Genomic DNA, 16,222 nt, shown 5'->3' on the forward strand with positions numbered 1-16,222 from the left:
TGTCTTGAAATTGGCATTCTTGTCCAATTAGTTCACCTTCAGCAGGGAATTTGTGAAATGGGATTGTTGCCATTTTATAGTCTTGAGATATTAATAAATAGTGTGCATTTCCTGTTTTAGTCCCTTATAGTGTTTTAAGTGCATTCCAAAGAGAGGGATTTTGGAAATTTGAATGTTTATATGTTAAAAATCTATTTTATAAAGTGAATAATAATTCTTATATTTTGTCCTGTAGTTTTATACTCTTTACATTAAAACTACTTTATGCATAGAATTACTTTTTTTTTTTTTTTTTTGAGACAGAGCCTCACTCCATCATCCAGGATGCAGTACAGCCGTGCCATCTCAGCTCACTGCAACCTCCGCCTCCTGGGCTCAAGTGATCCTCCCACCTCTGCCTCTGGAGTTGCAGGGACCATAAGTGTGCATGACCATGCCCTGCTAATTTTTTTTTCTTTTGGTATTTTTTATAGAGGAGGGGTTTTGCTATATTGCCCAGGTTGATCTTGAACTCCTGGGCTCAAGCAATCTGCCCACCTTGGCCTCCCAAAGTGCTGGGATTGCAGGTCTGAGCCACTGCGCCTGGCCCCCATTCTTTAATATTCAGCTAACAGCGGTCAAAAATCTGTAATAAGACAAACTTGGAGAGATACTGAGGTCATTGATTTCTTCAAGTCATTTCTACTTTTATTTATATCCTATGATTTATTGAAAATATGTAGTCTTGGTTATCACAGTCTTATAAACGTTCTCCCCAAGGTATAGTTTAATGTTATAAATGGCCTATTGTCCTGTAGTCCTCACAAATCTTTAGTGTTACAAAAACCAATCAAGCAGTCTGAAACATCAGAAATCATCTTTCTAAACAGAGAGGTAAAAATGTCTCCCGAATGAAGAAGAGTCTTTGGTGCATCAATTTTTTGTGCATTTCTCACAGCATTCCTTTTTTACCTTATATTGAAGATGTTCATATATACCAGTGAGATATATTTGTATCTACTATGTGTATAGTGTGTTTATACATAGTATACATGTATATGCATTCTATATACACGTATTTGTTTATATAGTGTGTGTATATACACATATAATCTATATAGAGGTATAGCATATTGATGTACACTCATTCACTGTTATATATCAGTAAGAATCTTCACTATAAAGAAAAAAATTATGTAGATATATTACAGATATCACTATATATACACACTATGTAAACAAATATATTTATATATAGTTTATACATTTATATTATATACATAATATATAATCATGTATATATACAATATAATATATTATACATAATATAGATACAAAATATTATATAACAATTTGCATATGCATAATTATTATATGGAATGTATACGCATAGTATATATAATATACATAAGATAATGTATATATACATACATATATAGTATAATGTATCTAGTGTGTATATATACATTATATATTATGTATATATACGTAGTATATACTATGTATATAATATATACATAATAGTATACATAATACGTGTGTATACATAATGTGTATACACATATGTATATACACAGTATATATTCTGTACATTGCATGCTATGTATATAGTGTATATACATACATATTATGTATATATCAAATGTCAAGTAGACACTTGATATTTGTGATTCATCTTTCTGAATGCCCAAATCCACACTTATGGAAATCTTACACGTTTCTAGCTTTCCCCTGAATCATCTTTTTTGTGGAAAGTCACTTGTCAGCTGAGTAAGAAACCTTACACTCCAAATCAGAAACTTCAACTTTCAAGATTTCCATAGGCCTGGAGACTTTTTATATATCAAAACTTACCAAACATTTTTTAAAAGTTATTTTATGAAGGTAAGGAGATTCATGATGATGAATAAAGAATAACAAAGACCAAATGAGAGGCCCATGTGGAGTGGACTGGGTGAGTGAGGTAGGCTCGCCACTTATCACAAGCTTGGGGGCAGCATCTGGATGTCAACCTGAGTTTACGTTTCAATTCCTGGCCTCAGCAGCATTTCAAATTACTACATGGCATAGACCTTTAGGGTTGCAAGTCAAGCCTGCAAATGTGAAGCTACCAAATCCACACTTTTCCAGTAGTGGTTCTATGGCTAATAATGTTAAGGTATCATGTTCTTGTCAGGTTTCTTTCTCTCTCAAGGACAAGATAATTCATATCTTACCCACCCAGGTCTTAAATTAGAAAGCTTGTGGTAAAGTTCCCTACTGTCAAATTTTAACAGTGGGCTCAGAATTCCCATTGCAAATTTACACTTCGTTTTCCAATTAAAATGGGCTTTTGTGAGTCCCCTGCTGATAGCCATTGGCTTGATAAAAAGTAACTTCATTTACAGCAAGGGTGTTTAGGGAACCCAGTGCCAGGCTGACTCTTCTGCTGTTGCCTTGAGCCCAGCTGTGCTGAAATATTAAACTTTAGTAAATTAGGTGAAATTGCAGCTTCCTGGCTGATACAATAATGCCTTTTTCTTTTTCTGCAAACCATGTTCAGCATTAGTTTTCTGCACAATTTTCTGCACTGAGATAAAAATTGGGATATCTTTCAAATTCAGGCAACTCTTCATTTTCTAGATAATTGTGCCATATTCTACTTATTTAACAAACTGCTTAAACTTTGAAATATGTAGAATTAGATTACTATATTATTTTATCACTACCTGAATATAGCATTACTTTATGTCATACTCAGATGAAGCAACTGAAACCCTATAAATATTAGTCTTATATAAAAGTAGAAGCCTATTTTTATTTGATTAGTACATATATTAACAGCAGTGATGAGCTATAGAAGGAAATCATATACCTAGTCATATTTATTTTTAGTTTTTTTGCTCCATTTTCTCTTTAAAAATAACAGTAGTTCTTATGTGTTTTTATTCATTGACCAAACATTTATTGTTCAATTATTATGTGCAAACTTCTGTTTTGTATTTAACAAGATGTTTTTAGAGTAAATCCGGAATTAGCAGAAAGAGACTAGGGATACTGGTATCTCTTTCCCTGATATACATTTTCGTGTGATGGAATCTTTGGTGACAGCTTTATTTAGCTGTCTGGCCTGGTTGCTCCCAAATGGCTCTCACTTTGGCCTCTTTCAGGTGAAGACCATATGCTTCTAGGAGATGTCAGTTGAAATATCATATTTTTGTTGCTTGGGAAAGTTAACTCATGAAAGCCTTTTCAAAATTGAAGTCATTTCAAAAGATCTTATCCAGGTACTCCCAAGATGGTGGAATCCAAGGGTTGCATTTGGAAAAATCTCAAAACTATACAAAAGTAAGAGTGAATAGTTTTATAAGCCTGCATATAACCACAATGGAATTAAAACCTAGGGAAGTGGCTAAGTGGGGGCTTGGGCAGTCAGGATAGTTTAGGGCATAAAGAGTTGAGACCCACTTCTAAATAAATAATTAGAGAGCCAGTCTGTTTCATAGTATCATTGGATCACTCTCCTGCAGCAGATGAGATACTCATAAATGAGATACTAACCAATATGATCTAGACCGTGGTTTAGTTCCGGCTGCCATAAGAAGGATACCATAGGCTGGGTGACCGAAAGAACAGAAATTTATTTTTCACAGTTCTGGAGGGTAAGAAACCCAAGATCAGAGTGCCAGCATGATCAAGTTCTGGTGAGGGTCCTCTTCCTGCTTGGCAGAAAGCTGCCCTCTTGCTGTGTCTTTACACTGCACAGAGCAGAGAGAGAGGAGGCAAATTCCCTGCTGCCTGCTCTTATGAGGGAACTAATTCCACCAGGAAGCCTCCACCCCATGAACTAATCAGGTACGAAAGGCCCCACCTCCAGATACCACCACATTAGATTAGGGATTTGGGTTTCAACATACGAATTTTGTAGAGACACAAACATTCAGCCCATAGCAGTGTTAAAAGAAAAACATCAGAAAAATTAAATTTAGCACAGTTTAGTTGAGCAAAGGATTCATGAATTTGGCAGCACTCACAACCAGAGGAGGTCCAGTGAGGTCCACCCCGTGGTGTGAGCAGCAAAGCCTGATAGGCCAAACTCAGAAACACAGTGGAGAAACTGATGGGCGATAGCTACACAGGCTGCCTTGTGGGGCCTGGTATAATGAGTTGGTTGCCTGTGATTGGCCAGTAGCCTGCTGTTCATTACAGCCTAATGTAGGTTTCCATTGTTAGGTGGGAACTCAAATGTACAGGGACAGCCTCAAGGTAATGGCCTCTTGCTTATTTAAGAGCAGTATGCAAACTTTTTCTGGAAAGCTTCAAATGGTAAATATTTCAGGCCCTGTGGGCTTTGCCACCTCTGTCATCACTACTCAATTCTGCCCTTGCAGCCCTAGATCATACAGCCATATGCAGTCACTGATAATACAAAGCCATGGGCATGGAGGTTTTCCAATAAAACTATTTGCAGTACCGGCAGGGGCTAAACCGGTCTCCGGGTAGTAATGTGCTCACGCCTAAAGGTCTCCTAGCCCCTCATACCAATTCACTGTCCCTCTGAATCTGGGTTGAAGCAAGCACAGGTTACTGCTTCTGTTCAGTGTCATGATCCACCCAGCAATTCCCCAGTCCCTAGCTTTCTTCATGCGTGGGAGGATCCAGCTGAGCGACTGCAGTTTTGAAAGTTTTTGAAGCGGCCCCTTTCTCCTCTCCTCTCTCGGCAGCCAGAGTTGTGGTGTGGCTGGGTGGTCTGCGTGGGCTTCCGGGGGACACGCGGGCACTCGGGACGAGGCGAGGGAGCAGAAAAGTTGGAGCCCAATCAGCACGGAGTTGAGCTTCCGCGCCCCAACCTTCAGGTGACCCCGCGCGGCGGCGGCGGCAGCAGCAGTGGCAGCGGCGACCGGAGCCCGCAGCAGCTCGGAGCGCCTCCGGGAGGACAGGCGGCGAGCTCGGCGAATCGTCATCTGCCGGCCGATCGCGGCGCTCCGCGGGCCGGGGCCGGGAGCCCGGAGCGAGCCCGGACGCGGCTTCTTCTCCGCCCGCCGCGGAGATTGCCGGGTGGGCTGCGGGCCGCCCCTCGCTGCCGCCTGTGAACGCTGTGGGTGCGCGGGGCTGCGGCCACGGCTGCGGTGGCGGCGGCGGCGGGAGCCGCGAGTCGGGGCCGCCCAGGCTGCGCTTCGCCCCGGCAGCAGCGGTGGCGGCGGCGCCTGTGGCTCAGGATGCGGCCGGGGGACGCGCCACTCGCCTTGCTCGCCAGCCTGCTGCTGCTGCTGCTGCTGCGCCTGCTCTGGTGCCCGGCAGACGCGCCCGCCCGCGCCAGGTAACCCACCCACCCGCCCGCCGCTCGCCCCGCCTGGCGCCCCCGGACCTCCAAGCCGCCCATCGCTTCCCCTCGGTAGCGGAGACTTTTGGCCGCGGCGAGGAGCAGCCCACGGGCGGCGACGGCCTGAAAGTGGAGTGGGGGAGGGGGTCGCAGGGAGGCGACCCTCGGACCGGTGGACATCGGCTGGGGAGCAGAGGGACAGGTCAGGGCTGCGGGGACTCTAGCGCGCATCGCTGTGGGCTAGGCAGCTGTGGAGCGGGATCTGCCGTCGGGTTCCCCATCAGGATCCCGGGCTCCCCATTCTGGTCCTTGCTGTCCCTTCCTTCCCGCCCTAAGGCTCTTCCAACTCTGGGGCTGGGGACCTGGCCTGGGAGCCGGGGAGCGCGAGATCTCCCTGCCAGGCAAGGAACGCGACTCCCAGCCTGTCAGCCAACGGCTCCCGGCGGGGTGTAGCAACTTAAGTTTTCTCCCCGGCTGTGCAGGATCCTGGTGGAGGAAAGCAGGGAGGCCACCCACGGCACACCCGCAGCACTGAGGACGCTCCGGAACCCGGCGACCGCGGTACCGCGCGCCACGAACAGGTACGGCGGCGCCCAGCGCGGGCGGACTGGGGCTCGGGGCTGCGATCCGGGCATGGGGCGCGGCTGCACCGGCTTGGACTCGCTGGGACTAGGCAGGCTGGGACGGCACGATTGAGTGTGAGAGTGCGCGTGTTTGGAGAGGGCGCGACGGGGTGGGGGGGGCACTCTTCACACTCCCTCGACCCTCTAAGCCTCGATGTGAATGGTCTTTGAATCAAGGGGGATCCTCCAACAGCTGCATTTGAAAAATGGGTGCCGAGTTTTCCTCTCGACAATGGTGTGTTGAAACCACCTCCCGCCCCGCCCCCGATCCCGCCACCTTTCGAGAGAAGCAGCTCAGCCCGTCTTTATGGAGGGATTTGGTTGGTTTGCTTTTTGTTTTCTATGCTTTAAAGTGCACTGGTGTTAAGATTCAGGTTTCTTCTGCGTGCTAGGAATGATTTTGTCCTTAGTGATTGGAGGCTTAAATTTTTTTTTCTTATAATTCATATGTGTATTTATTCATAGGCAGTAATTGTTTTTTTTTTCTGATTGTAAAAGTAATACAGCTTTGTGCAGGAAGTTAGAAAATAGAACTGTATACAAGAAAATGTTATTCATTCAGAGTCCTTACCTCTCAGAGACAATATTCAGGGTGGTTTTGATCTATATTTCTTCCAGTAGTCTTTTCTATATACATATATTTAAAAAATATAACTTAGATTATTATTATAGTTTATGTTCTGACTTTTTTCTAAAAATCCTAGACCTATACCTGTCATTACATTCCTCTCCCCCAACAAAAACATTGCTTTGGATTGTTGCATAACTTATTATCTGAACGTGCCATAATCTATTTAATAGTTTCCATTTTCAGACATTTAGGTTGCTTCTTGTTTCTGTTTATTTTGTCTGCCATCAGTAATTCTATGAAGTGCATCCTTGTATGTAAATCTTTATCTTCATTTCAAATTAATTACCCAAGATGGACGGATAGGAGTTGAGATTATTAAGTCAAAGAGTATGTACTCTTTAGATTCTAAGTCACATTGTCAGTTGCTTCCTCGAAGGGTTGAATCAGTTTACATTTTCACAAGCAGAATGTAATGCTTCCTGCCGTAGCCTTGCTATTATGATTGCAATCTTGTATAGTCTCTTTTCTTCTTTTTATCTCTTGCAAATCCCTTTTCTTCTGCGTATGCTTCTGTATGTTCTTGGCTCTTGGATCCACCTTAATCTTCTGATGGTATGACTCCAGGAAGCTCTAGCACGGCTCTAAGAAGGGTCTGGAAGTGGCTGCATAAACCCTGAAGTGAGGAATACCACTGCCTGCCACCCCCTCATTGGAATTTCACAGCATATTAGAGGCACTAGGACCTCCTGGAGTAACAAAAGCTTTTGAGAAAAATAGTGTCTATAGTTTTATTCTACTCAGGTTGGTGTACTATAGGTAGTCTAGCTTTCTTGATGAACTGAGAATCATTCCATCTTTTCCCAAGTCCTGTGGCTATTACCCATTCGAGGGTTAACCCTTTGGAAAAGTTTGAAAGAATGTACTCATTAAATGGTTTGATCTCAGGTCATTTTTAGAGGTAATTCTTTGATGAATTTTTCACTTTCTTTTGACACTTCTTTTCTACTTCGCCTACTTCTTGGGCTAATATAAGTAACTCATAATTCTGAATATGGCCCATTTTATTAAGCTTTTTAAAATTTATACCATTCTTCTGTGTTTGTAAAAGCCTCTTTATGTTTTATTTTATGTCCCCTTTATCATTTATGATTTTGGTTATTTATGGAGCAGGGGTGCAAGTTTTAATCCACCATACTACTTGGTTGTATAGAGAAATTGTAATTTCTTCATTTTTCTGGAGCTGGTCTGATCTTCCCACATGAGCCTAATGACAATGATGCTGGTAGGAATAAGGATATCCAACACTTAATGAACTCTTCTTATGGGCCAGACACTGATCTAAGCACCTGACATTTTTAATTTAAAAATTATTCAAAATAGGTTTAGGGGGTAAAGGGCATTTTTGTTACATGGATATATTGCCTTGTGGTGACGTCAGCATTTTAGTGCAACCATCACCCAAATAGGGTGTACTCATTGTACCCAATGGATAATTTCTCAGCTCTCTGCTTACTCTCACTCTCCCACCTTTCTGTGTCTCCAGTGTTTATTATTCCACAATCTATGTCTATATGTACACATTATTTAGCTCCTATTTATGAGAACATGTGGTATTTGACTTTCTGTTTCTGAGTTATTTCATGTAAGAGAATGGCCTCCAGTTCCATCCCTGTTGCTGCACAAGACATTAAATTCTTCTTTTTTATGGCTGAGTTGTAGTATGTGGTATATATATGCCACATTTTCTTTATCCAGTCCTCTGTTGAGGGACACTTAGATTGATTCCATGACTTTGCTGTTGGGAATAAGCACTTTACATTTAATTCATTGAATCCTTAAGAAATACTGAGAGAAACTATTGTTATCCTAATTTTTATAGAGGGGCAAATCGAGGCAAAAAGATTAAGTAAATTGCCCACAGTCACAGACTTAACACATTGTAGAGCCCGGAGTGAAACCCAGGCCAGGAGAATCCAGAATCCTACACGTTTAATCTCCCACTGTGTTGCCTGCCATAGGTGCTGGGAAAGATGGTGTGTGTGTGTGTTTATGTGTGTGTGCGTGTTCAAATATTCAATCCAGGCAAAAGCTTAGAGGTGACAATTGAAGAGACGCTTTCTGACAATATTTGTTCTTTCTGAAGAAAAATACCCAGGCTCTCGGATTGCTCCTACCATCTCATCTCACTTTAAGATGCCATCCAAGTAGGCCAAGCACGGAGGCTCACGCCTGTAATCCCAGCACTTTGGGAGGCAGACGCGGGTGGATCACTTGAAGTTAGGAGTTCAAGACTAGCCTGACCAACATGATGAAACCCTGTCTCTACTAAAGGATACAAAAATTAGCTGGGTGTGAGGGTGTGCACCTGTAGTCCCAGCTACTCAGGAGGCTGAGAGGCAAGAATTGCTTGAACCCACGAAGGGGCGGTTGCAGTGAGCCAAGATCATGACACTGCACTCCAGCCTGGGTGGCAGGCCAAGGCTCTGTCTCAAAAGAAAAAAAGAAAAAGATGACATCCAAGTATATTAGGGAGGGGACCTTAGGTGATGCAGCAGTCAAGAGTTGGAGCTCATGATCATGGTATCTTTTCCATCTAATCTACAGGGTGATGTTGATTCTTTTCCATCTCGTGGCCAGGCACCCTGTTGAGAGCCAATGATAAGATCTGCAGCCTGTGGCTTTCTTTTCCCTCAGGTGTTGCACCTGCTGGTGCTCCTGGCTAGTCTTGGCCTCACCTGAGATCCTACTGATGTTACCTTTCAGGGATCTAGCAAAGTTTCTCTTTTGGTCCTATCTTGGGTTGTCTCTCTGTGACATTTGCTATGATGCTACTCACTCAGCTGTTGCTAGCTAGCTCCACAGCCAGCCTCTCACCTATTTCTGGGCCTCATCTAAACATATAAGAACCAAAATCGGTTCAGAAAACTAAATATCACGGCCTCCCTCTACTTGCTCCACCAAGTAGATGTGACCCTACTCTTAGTTATCTCAGGATGGAGGACTGCCCAAGAAGTGATCTATTTCAAAATCCTAATTGGAGGAGGAAGCAAAGCTGTTTTGTCCTTGTTATTACTCTTGTCACTAGCTTTTTACTGCCCCCATCTTTCTCCCTCTCTGAGCCAAAACTTTCCTCTTTTTTTCTCTTCTGCTCCTACTGACTCAGTTCCAGAAATTTGCAGGTTTCCCTCTGTTTCATATTCTATTCGCCCTGATGCAAACTTCCAGGTCTAACTCAAACTCAAGCCTTAATGATAAATTGTGGGGACTAGAGGAAAAGGATTGGGAAAATTCAAGGAGTTGTGTCTTCCAGGTAAGATGGTTAATGTGCTAAAGTGGGCGAATGAAAAGAATTTGGAATATATTCTCTTGAGGCTGCAGAAAATTCTATTTTACTTGTCTAAAGTGGATTATTACCTTATCTTCTCTTTTTGCATTCTTTCAGGAAAAAGTCTTAATCTCTTCTTCCTCCCTGCAAAGATGTTTCAAGTGGGCTAGGGTAAGGTCATATACTCAGAAAGACAAAAGAGAAAAATAAACTAGTAGTTTTCAAAATATCACCCCATTACAACGGATCCTTTCTCTTGCTAATAAGCTTTGTCAAAGTTTTTCATTGGCTTTCTTGTTCTTTAAATAACCAGCTCTTGGATTTATTTCTCAATTTATATATATTTCCATGTTCTGTTTCTTTTGTGGTACTTTTATCTTTTAAAATATTCTATTTTTTCAACTTAATATCTTGAAATGAATACTTGATTTATTTTTCCTTTTTTGTAACAAAAATATTTAATACTATGAATTTTCCATTGAATGCAGCTTTAGACTCATTTCTTCAGTTTCTATACATAATGTTTAGATGTTTAAAAATACATTCTAAACTATTTACAATTACATTATAGAACTTTTTATCTTTAGAGTCATTTAGGTGAAGACTTTGAATATTTTATTCTAAAATATTATTTTCTTAAATAATATTAATTTCATTTTGATTATGAAAGAATCTCAGTAAGACCCTGCTGTCCAGGTGCGGTGGCTCACGCCTGTAATCCCAGCACTTTGGGAGGCCGAGGCAGGCAGATCACAAGGTCAGGAGATCGAGACCATCCCGTGAATGGTGAAACCCTGTCTCTACTAAAAAAAAAAAAAATACAAAAAATTAGCCTGGCATGGTGGTGGGCACCTGTAGTCCCAGCTACTAGGGAGGCTGAGGTGGGAGAATTGAGTGAACCCAGGAGGCAGAGCTTGGAGTGAGCCAAGATTGCGCCACTGCACTCCAGCCTGGGCGACAGAGCGAGACTCCATCTCAAAAAAAAAAAAAACCCAAAAAACAAACTCTGCCATTATGCCATAAGTGAGTACCCAAATATCCAATCATTAGAAATGAGGGGTTGAATTATTGGGAGATTAATGAAATGGCCCACACAAGCTTGTCTAACTAGCTAATTTGGAGTTCCATGGGAACATCCATGTCTTGGCTATGATTTGGCACCTTTTGATGGCAGCTGTCCACTTTGGCTTTAAACATCTGTGGTGATGATTTGGGATTGTGTGGCTGGCTGTGATGTCCTGGACAGCAGCTGCTGTTATTCTTTGAATGTCCTGGTTAGTTTGTGTCTGTTTCATTGGCCCATCTGGGATGACTGAACCATGAGTTTACCAGAGACGGGGGACCTCACCTTCATGTCTCTGTTTTCCTATAGAGGTTCGCCTGCTATTTATCTTAATGGCCTTTCTCTCCCTTTCCTGTGGTCCTTTTTCTCTGCAGAAGGACTTTGGCCTCTACTTGCTAATTGCTAAAGGTAATTAGAAATCCTCAAACTAGGCCAGGCACAGTGGCTCACACCTATAATCCCAGCACTTTGGGAGGCCAAGGCAGGTAGATCACTTGAGGTCAGAAGTTTGAGACCAGCCCAGCCAACCTGGTGAAACTCTTGTCTCTACTAAAAATACAAAAATTAGCCAGATGTGGTGGCAGGTGTCTGTAATCCCAGCTACTCAGGAGGATGAGGCATGAGAATCACTTGAACATGGGAGGTGGAGATTGCAGTGAGCCGAGATCGCTCCACTGCAATCTAGCCTGGATGACAGAGCAAGACTCTGTCTCAAAAAAAAGTTTTTTTAAATTTTAATATTAGTTAAATTAATCTATATAGTTTTTGGGGTCATGTGGCAAAGGGGTGGGCTTTTTAGTTAGTAATTATTATTTTATTATACACTTTTTCCTATGAAAATTATTTTTTGATTTGAATTGAGTTATTGCTTAACAACCTAGTACTATTTAGATTATCTTTTCATTGCTTGGAATTTATCATTTTAAATGATCCCCTCCTCGTTTCTTCAGTTCTTTGTTCTTTATTTCCTTCTTGGTCATAAGCTTAGTATTTATTTGCGTAAGTCTAATATTTTTAGTATTGGAATATGGATTATAGTCATGAAACTTTAGATATTTGAGGGCACTTTTTTTCTTTTAGTGGTTCATGAAAGCTTTTATTTTCTTTTAAGGACACAATTCTTTTTGTTTTTTTCTTTTGAGACGGAATTTTGCTCTCGTTGCCCAGGCTGGAGTGCAGTGGCACAATCTCAGCTCACTGCAACCTCCGCCTCCTGGGTTCAAGTAATTCTCCTGCCTCAGCCTCCTCAGTAGCTGGGATTACAGGCCCACACCACTGCACCTAGCTAATTTTTATATTTTTAGTAGAGATGGGATTTCACTATGTTGGCCAAGCTGGTCTCCAACTCCTGACCTCGTGATCTGCCCCCCTCGGCCTCCGAAAGTGCTGGCATTACAGGCATGGGCCACTGCTCCCGGCCACAATTCTTATTTTTCATACATATATTCTATTATTCGATCACAGCTTTATTCTTTTTTCTCTATTCTTTTTTTTTTTTTTTTTTTTTTGAGACACAGTCGGTAATGGCGCTATCATGGCTCACTGCAACCTCCGCCCCCAGGGTTCTAGCAATTCTCCTGCCTCAGCCTCCCAAGTAGCTGGGATTACTGGCAGCATCTGCCACCATGGTCGGCTAATTTTTTTTTTTTTTTTGTATTTTTGGTAGAGACCAGGCTAGTCTTGAACTCCTGATCTCAGGTGATTCACCCGCTGCAGCCTCCGAAAGTGCTAGGATTACAAGCGTGAGCCACCGCGCCCAGTCCTTTTTTTCTTTTTATTCTTAAAGCTTTGTAGACATTTTTCCTCTATTTTGTGAAGTGAATCTTTGTTTTCTGTCTCGCATAGTTCTTATTCTGCCTTTTCTTCACCATCCCCTCCCCAAGTTAATAACTTTCTCTTTCAGATTTTGGCTTTGTCTTTTTCCTCTGCTTTCTGGGACGGCTTCTCAAATTTGTCTTCCATGTTACTGAATTACTTTTCCGAAGTGTCACTTCTCTGTTGTGCTCTATCAAAAACAGTAAATTGGTTACATTTTTATTCTTTACAATTATTTTCTTCTCTCAGCCTGAACCTTACTGTATAAGTTTACATCTCAGAAAGCATTTAACTAGCCTTTTACATCTCACTTTCCATTTGTTATTTTGTGTTTTCTTATATTTCATTGAGTCCACGAAGGGAATGTTTTCTAAAGATTTCCTCTTTCTTGTAGTTAACTGTTTTTCAAAAGTAGGATTTTTCTCTGCATTTTGCATTATAGAATATTTTCAGAAGTTTTGTGATTTTTTTTGTTTGTTTTCAAACTAGATGTCCTCAAGTGAGGAGTCCTCTGTCCCACTGTGCTTATCAGATTGGAGGACTTAGGACTTCTTGCTGTCCACCTCAGGGACTAAAAGATTTCCCGTTTTACAGCATTATGGATACCAGAGCCATATACCCGTTAAACAAATCTCTGAATGTTTAAAGCTTGAGTTTTTTTTTTTAATTGTGATAAAATACACATAATATGAAATTTACTAATTTGAATTTTTGGATACCAGACCCCAAAGCTATCTCTTGCTCTCGTGCCTTGGTTTCATGACTGTCAGAAGTACATGTATTCCTAGGTGATCCTGGTCACCCTCACCTGCCGCTGCTGCCAAGAATGGTACGGGACAAATGTCATCTAAAACCCTGGGACGCCTGGGTCTACCGTGCTGTCCCAGTCTCCACCACCCTCTTCCTATCCTCAGGGTGCAAACGCCGATTGGCTCCCTTTCCCTTGGCTCCCTTTCCCGTTTCCTTTCATTCTTTCAGTGTTTCTGTATTATGTAATACAATACAATAGAATATAATGTAATCAATATGTAATCTCAAGAGGATGTAGGAAGAGAGAAATGAAGGGGCACTGGAGACAGAGGCACCCAAGCAGCCCTTTCTGCCTCAGGCAGCAGATCCCTTCCTGTGTGGGAGAAGCTACCTGATTTTCCAGTTGGGGCAGGCTCTCTATTCTTTGGAAAAGAAAGGCAGATGGTGGGAGGAGAATCAAACCCTCTCTAGTTTTTTCTCCCTGGACCTGGTCTGTTTCTGAGGTGAAAATTTACATCAGCTGCTGGTAATTCCTCAGAGTGGTTCCATATTTGCTCTTGTTAATAATATCTCTTCCCCAAGCCAAATAAATTTCTGAAGCAGCTGATCTGTTGCCACCGAAATGTGCGCTTGTCATTTTGTGTAGACTTGTGTCTGTTTGTAAGAATGTAAATAGTCTGGAAGAGAGAAAATCAGGCACTGTTTACTTTCTGCTGTCTTATATTGAAAGTTGTAATAATGTTTTATTTGACATTTTTTGTTGTATATGTTCACAATGGGATCATAACTACAGGCTTCAGAAAATTCAAGATGAGTGTGAACTAGAGCTTGAAAAAAGAAAACTAAACCTAACTCTAGAACACTTGATTTTTACCCTTTTACCCCTTTCCTCTCCACCCCATGCTCCAAATTGGTGAAGGCTATTGGATTTTACTTCCGAGAGCAATAAAAGCTTTTTCACTGTTGTGTCTTTGCTTTTTGAAGTAATCATACTAATATGTGTTCTGATTTTAAAAATTCACAATGCTTTAAAGTTGCCTTGAGTCTGGTTTCTGAAAGGCTTTGAAATAGGCTTTAAATCTTGCATTCTGCTTCTTTTTCTACTTCCTAATTCCATCTTAATTGCAATCCTTCTCTTTTAAGACTCAGAAGGGTTTTCCCCCATCTCTGTTCGGATGTGACTTGCTTTTCTCCTTGCCTTCCCTGTTTGGAAATGGGTTTCACATTTGCTTCCCAGGTTGACATTTTTCAGTGCTTTCCTTCTCTGTCACCTCTCTGGCTGCTGTGCTGTGGAAAAGCTATCAGGTGCAATTGTCCGGGGCAGCTGACCCAGGTAGAGGGCCACAGAGTATGGGCTGCAGTCACCCTTGAGCTTCTATGGGTGTCTTTTCACATGGACAGGAGAGCCAGGGAGAGCTTGAAGGACACAAGGAAATGCCCCGCTATTGCCTTTCCTCTGTAGAAGAACAGGGCAGCAGTTCATGAAGAAATGGTGTCTGAATGACCCACCTCCCATTTCAGAGGTTGTTGGAGGTGGAATTTTATTTTCTGGCTCACTCATATAACTCTACTACTTACTTGACAGCACTTCTCTTAACAAAGAGGCTGGGATATTTCTTTTTATGACTCAAGAGGCAACATTCGGCAGACAATACCGTTTACACACGTATGTCAAAGCAAAGGTGGTTTCCCTGCAACAAAAATCAAGACTTCCTTGGTGGGGTAGAGTTGTCTGGTCTTGTGTATTAATTCAGTGTCTCCTTATTAGACATTTCCTTTAAGGCAACAGGCATTAGCATAAATGTGAAAGAAGAAAAAAAACCTGACTGCCCAGTGGGGGCAGGAAGGATATCTTTGGAGGGGTGGTTGTAGAGAAACACAGACATTTTGGCCTATTAGGTGCTAACGCTGGAAATAATGAGACCAGAGGCTTGGTTACAGCAGAAGGGATATGAAAGGAAGAAAAGGAAAGAAATATATCCCCTCTTCCGCAAGGTGCAGCGATTCCTTTTAGAGTCAGTAGTCTTCAGCTGTTCTGTGATCTAAGGGTGCGAGGGTTCTGTAATCTCTCATTTGTGAGGCAAAAAGAGAAGCCCTTTAAAGAGCCACTGGTGTTTTGATAAACATGAGAAAGGTGCTCTTTTTTCCCCCATGCCTTGTTTTATAGCTTCCTTTGCCATTAAGAAGATGGTCATTGCTGTAGTATATTTATCTGTATACACTTAGGAGTTTAGCTTGTCCAGGGCAGCTAAGCCCATCTTTTCTACATCCTCAGATTTAAACAAATTTATTATGATTTTTCACCAAGTACTAAGAATGATTTGTACATGCTGTAGATAATCAGTCATTAATTCTCGGGAACATTCATATCCATGAGCATAATTATTTCTAAAGATAATTTTATAGGGCACAACCTGTGCTTTTGCAGTTATTGTAAAACAATTTTTGTTATCTTGCTAGTTATTGTTGTTATTGTAAAATACACCAAAATTCTCTACTGCATAATTTTTAAATGCAGCATTCCAAGAAATTGAGGTTGTAAAGAGACGATTAATTTTGCAAATGATTAAAGTCTCTCACTGGTTGCTGGAACCTCTGTTGGAATGCTGTCTTTACAAGCTGTATTTGGATTCCACTTATTCTTTTTTTTGAGATTATATCCCCTTATTTCCTAACTCTATAAAATAAATGTGTGATTCCAAAACCTGGTGTTTGCCAGGTATCTTCTAAGTCTATAATATGTATTTTATAATATTGTTGGTACTTTGCTATTTCAGGAGGACACCTATATCCT

General features: G+C 41.6%; 1 protein-coding gene across 1 annotated transcript in view; it reads left to right on the top strand.

The window, feature by feature from the left end:
* The first annotated feature begins 5,051 nt into the window (after positions 1–5,051).
* The window catches only part of ST8SIA6 (ST8 alpha-N-acetyl-neuraminide alpha-2,8-sialyltransferase 6), a 122,084-nt gene continuing 110,913 nt past the window's right edge, over positions 5,052–16,222 (top strand). Inside the window, exons 1-2 of the mRNA XM_030818469.1 lie at positions 5,052–5,278; positions 5,764–5,862. Of these exons, the coding sequence (XP_030674329.1) occupies positions 5,178–5,278; positions 5,764–5,862 (200 nt within the window). The 5' untranslated portion in view covers positions 5,052–5,177. The remainder of the gene's footprint in view (positions 5,279–5,763; positions 5,863–16,222) is intronic.

The sequence above is a fragment of the Nomascus leucogenys genome, chromosome 9 (genome assembly GCF_006542625.1).
Source record: "Nomascus leucogenys isolate Asia chromosome 9, Asia_NLE_v1, whole genome shotgun sequence".
NCBI lineage: Eukaryota > Metazoa > Chordata > Mammalia > Primates > Hylobatidae > Nomascus > Nomascus leucogenys.